The following is a 10775-nucleotide window of genomic DNA, read 5'->3' on the forward strand; positions in this document are numbered from 1 at the left end:
CCATACTAAAGAGGGAATGTTCAACCAAAATTGAAGGGGTAACCAGGTCTTCAGTGTAAAATTTCATGTGCATTATTCCATGTCCAGACAGGATGAGAATGTCACGCTGGATCAGTAAAAAAAAAAAGAATATAATAATGGATGCTTAATGGATTAAAACAAAGAACATGCACACAGCTACTGAGATGATTGCAAAATGCCATATAAACGATGGTAAATGTGAAAATGTATTCCATTCTGTCTATCTATATCTGTATTTATCTTTGTATTGGCTGTGCATATGAATCCCATTTGAATATGTTAAACAGTCTGATTCATTTTCCAGCTTACTGGAAGGGGTATTATAGGCCACAAGTCTTCTGCCACAGATAAATTATTGGTACAAGATTGCACTGAAGATTAAGGCATTGAGCCTTGGAAATTGCACTCTTTAGCTGACAACAAATGAGAGCTGACAAGTCGATGTTATAAATTCATGTCGTAAGTATTTGAGAAGCTTACACACAAACCAAATGAATGACTCTGTGAGAGAAGTAGTAAAAATGATTCTTTAATATGGAACAAAATCAGAGCTCAGCTCCATGGCTCCACCCACACAGCTCACCCAATCACACAGATGGGTGTAGGTGGACAGGAAAATCAACTAGTAAGATCACAGTCCGCTCGGCCAAAAAAACAGGAGAGGCTCTAAAACATGGAACGCAAAACCAAAGTGCTACCGGGCTTGACCTCAAGATGTTTTCCCACACCCCCTTCCTGTCGAAGGATGTCGCCATAGAGACAGGCCTCTCCGCTCCCCCCTTTCCCAGGGCTCTCGCACCCCTACCTCACCCCTGACCCTCCAAACCAGGTGACACAGTGGCCTTGCGGAGCCAATGAGGTCAGGGCAAGGGCGGGGTTAGAGGACCGGAGAGGCGTGTCTAAGGCTCCTCTGAGTTTGCTTGTCATAAGGATGACAGAAGGGAACGGGGATGAACACAACAAGGTGTGTTCATTATCATCACCGTGGCGATGTATGGCTATGGTTCAGCTTCCTCCCCGGTCTTTGTAAAGCCCAAAAGCCTCTACGTGGTTCTCGCTACCGAATGGAATGTTTGAAGTTTGTTGAAAATGTGGAGACGAAGAAGGGGAAGGGAGTCTATGGGGCCAGCCCAGCAAGAACCCAGTACTAATCCTAACACGCAGACATGGACAAACCACTACACTGATATGTACAGCACAACCAAGCAACACACTAGAGCTCAGTGTAAGCAATTTAAAAGAGGAGGTTGATTTTTAATTGCAAATACAGGTCCCACTCCGGAGTGTTTGACATAATTGGGCCAATCATTAAGGCTACGGTCACATATGTTGTAAGAAGATGTGTAAAGTTGGGAATGGTCGTGGGGCGTCACAACAAAGTCAAAAATGGTCACTTGCCATCTTGTTGTGGCCACTTTTACTGTTTCTGCACATAGGGCTGACAGCTGCCTTTCTCCTGGGAGGGAATAGAGAGGAGGGGAAGGGTAATGGAGAGCTTTGGGCTGGGTCCTATATGGGTTCATAATTCAGGAAGACAAACATTGGGGCGGGGCACCAGGTTGGACAACGTACCTGCTGTGATGTTAAGTTTAACTCTTTCCCAGTGTAAATAGTCCCATATACTCAATCATTCTCTGATGCATGTTGTCAGAGAATGCAAGGGCCTCATTGTGTGCTGCGAATCTTAATGGATAGGGTTCTAATCCCAGGCTAGGGATGAGGAGGGGAGGCAACCAGGAAGTGTCAAAGGATGTGTGGGGTCAAACGCAGATGAGAAAGCATGGATTACTCAATAATTAGCTAGGGCTACTGCAATATATGTTTAGTTACAGTTCAGTGGGAGAACAAATGACCAGTGAGATGTACTAAGTGTAAATCTATACTGAACTGGGAGGGATTATACAGGAGCAGGACGGACAGGAGGAGGACAGAGAGTGAGAGAGAGCATCTGTCAGCTTCAGCACACAGTCAACCCACATATTAAACGTTTGTTGCATCACATGACAGGACTAGCACTAGTGAGAACTAAGGGTGAGGTACAAGCAGCTATAACGAGCACTAGCACTACCATGGACAGACAGATCAACAGACAGACAGACAGACCTCCACAGTAACAACGCCACAGGGTTCCATTCTGCGTTCCGATGCACTCTCCTGGCTGCCAGAACCTTGCTGTGTCTTGTCAAGAAAAAACAACAAACCAACAAAAACAAGAAATAACACACACTTTGGTTGCCACTGGATGATACAAAAAAAACAACAACAAAAAATAGAATTGCAAAAGAACCGGTGGCACTAAACTATACAGAACGTATATTCTCAATAACTGGGTTTTGAACGTCTCTATACGCTTTTTTTATTTTAGTCTACCAAGTATATACTATTAACCTTTACCAGGCAGCTAAAATCTATACAGTACTGTCATTTTCATATATTTATAGATATTTATACACTATACAAAGTTGGCAAAAATACATAAATAAATACATGAAATCAGATTGTTCACATCACAATTGTGTTGAAAGTTAGAGCACTCTTTGTTCAGGAGGTGGGTCAAGGTAAGAGAGAGAAAGGGCAGAGATAGGAGTGTTATGTTTTACATCCCAAATCCTTGAAGTGACACACTTGAAGTTTAATTTAATTAAATGTTCAGGATGATACCACCTCCCTTTGTGTAGTAATGGTACATGTCTTCATAATGTTCTTTCTAATTAATTATTTTGCTGATGTTATTCTCCCTGAAACCTTACCATAACCCACAAAGATTTTATTATAATAATGACAACATTATTTTGTCATTGTGCGTGTTCGTGTGACTGGCCTGCTTCCTGGGACTCGCTCACAAAATTGAGATTACGGAAAGGAGGAGGGGCTGCGTCCACTGACCTTCCTGTAGGATAGCGCAGGGGGTAGTTGCTGTGTGGGTCATAGCGTGTGTGTTCTGGTCTGGACCAGCAGTGTCTCCAAGCGGTCTGACATTGATAAACTCTCCTGTTCACCGGCTGTCACTACACTGGGAAGAAAAGTGCTGTTCTTCACTTCTTCGGGTACAAATCTGGGTTCAAAACAGGACTGGTAAACAAGCACTGGGACATTTTGGAACTGATAAACTGGGACCTCCACTCTTCTCTGTCCCCAGCGAGCAGGCAGAGAATGTATTACGTAGGAGGTAGGAGGCGTGGCACAATCCAAGTTGTACCAGTCCTACCAACCACACTTTCAAAAGAAGATGCTCATATTGCTTGTTTTAATATACTCTTTATAGGGTTATGTGTTGTAACACACTGATTCCACTATACTAATCCCACTCCATGCGTACCACCAGGGCACGCCATGAGCTAGAGCGCCCATGAACGAGGGGAAATTCCACAGGAAATGCATCATATTAGAGTGTCAATTTAGGGCCAATCCCCACTAACACAATGGCATTACAGCAAATCCCCCCCAGCCTATGAGCTGACAGGGTTGAGTAGCAGAGCCAAGCTTCCGAGGCGGTATGAGGAGGGCAAAGTCTCCCCTCACTCTGCCTTCCTCTCTAGCTAGACACCCAGGAAGCTCCTCTGTCATGTGCCATAAAACCTCAAGTGGTGTTCTACACAGCAGCCATTTACAGTAGCTAATGCTCTCTGCTGACTCGGGCATCTCCAGGTACAGTCAACATTTACATTTAGTCATTTAGCAGAATGACTAAACAGTAAGTACAGGGACATTCCCCCGAGGCAAGTAGGGTGAAGTGCCTTGCCCAAGGACACAACGTCATTTGGCCGGGAATCGAACTGGCAACCTTCAGATTACTAGCCCGACTCCCTCACCGCTCAGCCACCTGACTGGTGTTGACGTGGTCGTGGTGTTTACTGTGTGTCTCCGGCAAGGCTGCGGAGTGGATGTCACTTCCTCCCTTGGTCTCTCACCCCCACCTTACTTTACCTCCAACAAAAGTACAGCACACATCAAAAGCCCTTGTTCAAGAAGGGCAGGTATAATCAGCTTTGTCAACACCATGGTTTTCATGGATATAGGTTTTCTTCATCATTTCAAGTGACAAATGAAAACTCGGCATACAACAAATGTTCATAATTTTTCACCAACAATATTTACAGAAAAAAGTATTGGAAACAGAATAAGGGGTTTCTTTTCACAATTGTTTTTGCAAAGAGATGAACCCAACACAATGACACCAAACACACACATACACACACACAGACCAACAGTCAAATGTAAACAAAAAATATTATTACTTGTTATTGTTTTTCATAATCATTTTGTTATCATTCAGAATAATGCTTACTTGAACCCTGATTGGGAGGAGTCACATTGGTTTTCTTAAACCAGATGCTTAAAACAATTGAACGGATGAGGAAGGGGAGGCAGAGTCTAACCGAGATGGCCCAAAGTCATTCACGTCCTCTGATTGGCTCGTTTATACCCAGATCCACTTCAATGTCAACAAGTGTTGCCAGCTGAACATAAAACATATCAATAGACAAAACCTCCAAACACCTCAAGTGAGCCAGCAACTACTACAGAAGGTCCACATCAGGTTGGAGTCAACACACACACTGCTCCGCTGTAGTCAGCGTGTACCGAGAGTATATCGTCACACAACACAAGTACAGGACACCTCCAATCCAATAGTGCCCCGTGAGCAGGGATGTCAGGCACCTCTCCAGAGCAGTGATTCATTGCCACTCACCTGAAGATGGCCATGGCAATCAGGAGGAGCGGTGTCACCAATAGAGACAAAACATGAAGACAGAGGGTATGACAAGGACATACTACCAAGTCAGGCCGAGAATCATATTTTGCACTGCTTTTGTCAAACTTGTGTGACCTCTTCTGCCAATAAATCTTTCAGTTATTTTGACAGGAAGGGCAGCGAGGCAGTTGCGGGGGACATCGTGAATAAACATGTCAATGCCGACGCAGAGTCTATGGGGAGGGCATGTCACTCTCAACACTATTATCTCTCTCAGCTCTACTTCTGTCCAAGTTCCTCGTACTGTACATACAGTAGTCAGGCTGTGTTACCACGAGAATACACCACAATACATTACAGGACCGAGCGAAATCAGCAAAATGCTAAAGAAAGCCATCCTCCTTTGTTTACTGTGTCACTGCTTGAACCTTTTGACATAAAGAGAATAATCACAGAATAAGAAAAACAACAAGTAATTTAGGGCAGCCAAAGAACTGCAAACTACCTGCAAACAAGCTGTAGCCTAATAAGGAGAGCCCAGTGGCAATTACTCTGGTGGTACATTCTAAATGAAGGTCTCTTTATCGGTCATGCAAATCTCAGAGTTGCGTAGCTTAACCACTGGGCATCTGCAACCTCTATCTACCCCCGGTCAAGAGATCCCCAGCTCCCCAATGAGTAATGAGAGCGTGCCCTTGTTCTATATTATTTTTAGCTGAGATCACCTCTCCAAAATAATGTGACCCCCTAGGCCTGAAGAGAGGAAGCACTCTGCCCTGACAGCCTAATAGGAGAATAATGCACTGTGACACCCCAGGCAGTGGTTGTCAAAACACAGGGTCTTGTTCCACGGCCGGCCAATTGTTCTGAAGGGTGCTGGAGAACCTCAGCAGATTACAGAATGCATCTCCAGACTCATGCGACCCACAACCACACACACACACACACACACACACACACACATTCACACATACACACTGTGCATGTTAAGAGTCTGTGTCTCTACACTTCCATATGGGAAAACTGTAATTGGTTACGGACAGCAAGTTCAGTAGAATATTGTCCGACCCACTCATGAATTATACCCATGGGGTGTTTCAGGATACAATGTGCCCAGAAAAGCTTTTGGGGAGAACTCATTTGCTGAGTGCAGAGGAAGTGGAAATGCACACCACAGAAACAAAGACTTTGCAGAAAAAAGCGATCAAAACGAGTGATGTCCTTAGCGCTGTCATTTACTCTAACTGAGTGGCAACTTGGTGAATCCATCCGATTCAAAAGCTTCAACTTTAGTATATTAAAAAAACATCTAAGGTTTACGTTTCAGCCATTGGAGTCAAAGTTATGGCTCATGTCCTCGCTATATTTCCTGGATGTTTGCTGTGGTGCGGGACTCAAAGGGCACGGGCGCTCTTGCCTCCAGTCAGCACACTGCGGCAGAGCCGATCACACCCCTGGGTATGGGCATGGGAGACCTCAGAGGTTCAGCTTGACAACCCTCAAACTCCCCAGAAGAGGCATGTTAGACAAACGTCTGGCTGGCATACGAGTCAGCAGACCAGGATGTTGATTCCTGCATGAGCTCCCCTGTGTGTCCAATTCCAAATCTTAATATAAGAGTGACGGGGATTCGGCTAACTCTGTGTGCTACTTAAAAAAATTACTACAAGACAATATGTGGTCATTATTTAACATTTAAAGCAGGGTTATGGGTATTGTAGTTTAATTGTTCACGGAATCCATTGTCTTGCAAGCAGGTTATCCATAAAGGTAGTTAGACTCTGTTGTTGCTGTGCTATAGGTTCCATGTATCCAGGTTACGGACACAATGTCCCAGCAGAGCTAGAACGGTTCCCAGAGCTCTGTCTCTCACACGTAAACAAAGCAATACCTGTGCTCCTCCTGTCCTGTACATCTGCTGTCTCGCTACGGTGCATCTCCTATCCCGACACCCTGATGTCACGACTTTGGTGTTTTCACTAGGAGGAGGAGACTCGGTACACAACAACAATCCCTCGCTTCGCTGCCTTCCTTCATTCAACAACAAAAAACCACTAAGCTCACCCTCCCTTCCGTCTCCCCCCCCCTCTTTCTCTCTCTCGACATCTTTCTCTGCGGCACAACACCAACAGAGTCAATCGTCAAATGACAACCCCCATACCGTAGCAAAACTCTGGGATGTTGGCGGCCACATTGCGTACTGACGCTGACCAACCCAAAACACAATTTCCTGTCCTGACCCGACATTCCACACAGGATCCTACTACACAGGCACACATACGCAGACACACGCACACACAGGTCGGAGAAGGAGGGGAAGCAGAGAGAGGAAGACGAGAGCCCTGGTGTCCCTCCTTGCCCTCGTTACCCTCCATCTCCGAGCCCACCGGGCCCCAGGCAGACCTGCCCTCCCCACAGTCCTCCTAACCCTTTCACACTCTCCTCCCTTTGTCACCATTATTATCAGCATTGTCCTCCTTATTATCATCAGTGAAACTATTAGCATTATCAATGATTACATTTTCAAAAAGTGCAGATACCCCCCCCCCTCCCCCCTCCCCGTGCCCTCATAGGGAAGGGGGGTGGTAAAGAAAACATGGTGGGGGGGACACAATGGCAGTAAAAAGAGAGATCAAAAGCGGCAGATAAGAAAGAGAAAAGAGAAGATATCGGCTGGAGTCTGAATGGTGTGAGTTTGTGAATGCACACGCATAAACACACCTCCACATGTTCGACACAGATCAAGGCAGATCTGGAGGCGGAATTCAAGGGTTCCTGCTGGAGAACGCTCCCATTAGCAAGAGTGAGAGAGCCCAAGAGCACAGGGTGGCACGAAGAATCGAAAGCCCCAACACACACACCCACACACACACATACAGACACACACACACACACCCACACACACACACACACACACACACATATAGACACACACACGGCACGGCTCAAGAATCTTGCTTTTCGCTTCTTATTCTCGTCATTGGAAGAACATTTTGATAATATTTTCTTTAGTTGTTGATTTTTCTGAAAAATGACATCATAGTATTTCGATTTTTATCTTCTTTTTTCTCTCTCCACATCGGGGGTTTCCTCTGGGAATATCAGGAGCGATCCGTTTATGGAAGTTTATTGTTTTCCTGTCATCCCAGTTCAGTTAGTAATTTTTTTCTACTTTTGTTGGAGCTACAGCACATTACCCACAGCACACAGACAACAAGGGGTCCATAAAGGGGGATTCACTAATATTGTGCGAGAGAAAGAGAGAAAAAGTACAGGGGAAAAGTGATAGAGAGACCACTATATGAAGTCTCAACAATTCCCTTTCTCGTCGTCAAGCTGTCTTCAGGTAAGTCATCTCAGACAGTATTGATTGCTTTATACAACTTTAGCTTGAACATTTAACCACTTTCCAGAAAATGAGAGTTCAAAACGAGGATGGAAAGAATATGGTACAAGAGAAAGAAAGAGAGGACAAGAATAAATCCAACATAAAGAAGCAAAGAAGATAAAGAACCGGGCAGGAGGACGTCCTTAGACATAAATCGATGATACTGTAGTACAAGGGGCTACTGATTGGAGGCTATGGTTTAAGGACAGTTCACCACCTGGAGTATTCATACTGCAGGATTACATGAGATTAGACCATAATTATTATACTTCAGATGCAGAGCTATTGCAGGGGACATTATTGTAGTGTCCAAAATGTCACCTTACGCAAGCAGAGGGCTGCATGGCAGTTCTCAATCAGGTGGTCTCATAAAGGTGATTCAAAAAGGAGAAGAGAAACAGAACATCACACATTCACAGGGGGAACGCATGAGGACAGTCAGACAGACAGTCAGACAGTCAGACAGACAGTCAGACAGACAGTCAGACAGACAGACAGTCAGAAACAAGGGGACCATTGGCAAGGTGGCAGACATCTAAAAGAAATACCGTCCAGAGGTGAGGAAACTGAGTAAGGGGAGGAGAGGGAGGGAGAAGGACAGAGGAGATAGGAAAGGAGATAGAGTTTAAAGGTTAAGAGAGCGGATGGCTAATTGTACCCGTGTTTCGCAGCCTGGCAGCAAGTCAGCAGTCTTGTGCATAAGGACAGGGGTTGCGGGAGGGGGGGGGGGGGGGGGGAGGGGGGGGAGGGGGGGAGGGGCTGGTTAACATTGGGGACAGAGGGGGGAAGGGCCGTCGAGGAGAGTAGGCGAGGCGATCAGGCCTTGAGGGCGTGCCATTGGGCCACGTTAGTACGTGGTCGTCCCATCATGTCCTTCCAGTGCTTCACCTCTGCTGGTCCACTCTTCCATGACAGGTAGATCTGAGAAATGGAGGGAGAGAGGGAGACACAGAGAGGGGTGGAGGGAGGAGACATAAAGAGGGAATGAGACAGAGTGGGGGCAATAAAGAGAGGGGGGGAAGAGTGGAGAGACAAAGAGGAAAATATACAAAGGGGGGGGGGGCCGGGGGAGAGGAGGAGAGACCGAAAGTTTCAAGAAACTTGAAGGGCTGCCCCCAGGTCCCAGTCAACCAATCAGAGCTGCGGATCAGCACAACCCAGGAAGTCTCCGGTGTGTTTACCTTGCCGATGACGTCGTTGCGGCTGAGCCTGTCCTTGTCCATGACGGTGATGATGATGGTGGTCTCCCTCAGCACGTGGGCGGGCACGTCGAAGGGGAAGGACTCGTTGAAGATGGGGTTCAGACAGCGCTTCATGGTCACCGTCTTCTTCTTCTCCACGCGCTTGTCCTTGTGCATCAGCCACACCTTCACATAGGGGTCTGCCACGGGCAGGTGACAGTACAGGTTAGCACACACACACGCGCACACAAATATATCCATAAACACCCACGTACGCGTGCACAAACACACACACCCTTCGACCCTTTGCTCGGACACACTGCATTATAACGGGTCTTCTTCTCCATAATCACAATGACTTGGCTCGACACACTTAAGTAGTTCTTTACGTAACATAACATACTGTACCGCATACTATGTGGAGGAAGTGTGAAATGAGGATTGATAGAACATGACATGGACACCGGCAGGACTGTAAAGAGGCAATTGGACTGTGCAGAGAGTTTAGCCGAGCCACACACTAGTAACCCCGAGGCACTATATCCTGGTAGATAAGCAGCAGGGTACACTGATGGAAGGTCACCTTGCTGTTGGAACTGTCAGTGGCGTGATTTGGCTAGTGCCCCAGACGGTAACCTTCCACTATGTGGACAGGAGGTGAGGGACTCAGGAAGGGAGGGAGGGGGGAGGAGGGGGGAGAGGGTGAGGGTGAGCAGACTAAAGCAAACAAAGGCAGGTGTACCTGAGGTGCCCCCAATATCCATGGCTTTCAGATTGCGTGCTTTTATGATGTTCACAGTGATGATGTTGGCAGTGGGATTATAGCACAGGGACAGCAGCAGGTCCCCTCGTCTCCCCTGAAGAAACAAAGACACACACATATATATCTCTCTCTATATATTGTACAAACACACACAGAGCAACACGAGTGACTATCATCATAACCCGTTTCTACAGTGTAATCAGATTTCCCCCCCTTCTGTGGCGGCCTACCGTCTAAAAACAACATCCGACACTGTGACATCGTTCCCATTCAAAGAACTTTATATCCATTAAAATGCCAAAACAAGTCTTTCATGGTCCCATTGTGTACAGAGGGAACAAGCCCTTTATGTTTCATTCAAGGGGTCAAGGGGACCCTTTAAGGGGTCCGATGGCTGAGCGGTTAGGGAGTCAGGCTATTAATCAGAAGATTGCCGTCCAGGCCGTGCCAAATGACGTTGTGTCCTTGGGCAAGGCACTTCACCTTACTTGCCTCGGGGAGAATGTCCCTACTGTACTTACTGTAAGTCGCTCTGGATAAGAGCGTCTGCTAAATGACTAAATGTAAATTCAAGCAGGCCCACAGGCCTGAGTATCTTACACTGCCATCACTGCATGGCTTCAGCTCCTTCCAGAAGGTCTGCATATGGCCCAGCTCCACCTTGTTCAGGGGGATGGACACCTCCCCTATGGGGTCGTTCCTGCTGAAGCGGTCGTAGTCTAGAAC

General features: G+C 46.5%; 1 protein-coding gene across 1 annotated transcript in view; it reads right to left on the bottom strand.

Annotated features, from left to right (window-relative positions):
- Nucleotides 1-529: 529 nt before the first annotated feature.
- The window catches only part of syt7a (synaptotagmin VIIa), a 64824-nt gene continuing 54578 nt past the window's right edge, over nucleotides 530-10775 (bottom strand). Inside the window, exons 11-14 of the mRNA XM_062460834.1 lie at nucleotides 10650-10775; nucleotides 10029-10143; nucleotides 9287-9486; nucleotides 530-9026 (exon numbers count right to left, since the gene is read on the bottom strand). The exon at nucleotides 10650-10775 is cut by the window's right edge and continues 43 nt beyond it. Of these exons, the coding sequence (XP_062316818.1) occupies nucleotides 8922-9026; nucleotides 9287-9486; nucleotides 10029-10143; nucleotides 10650-10775 (546 nt within the window). The 3' untranslated portion in view covers nucleotides 530-8921. The remainder of the gene's footprint in view (nucleotides 9027-9286; nucleotides 9487-10028; nucleotides 10144-10649) is intronic.

Source organism: Osmerus eperlanus, chromosome 5, assembly GCF_963692335.1.
Source record: "Osmerus eperlanus chromosome 5, fOsmEpe2.1, whole genome shotgun sequence".
Taxonomy (NCBI): Eukaryota; Metazoa; Chordata; class Actinopteri; order Osmeriformes; family Osmeridae; genus Osmerus; species Osmerus eperlanus.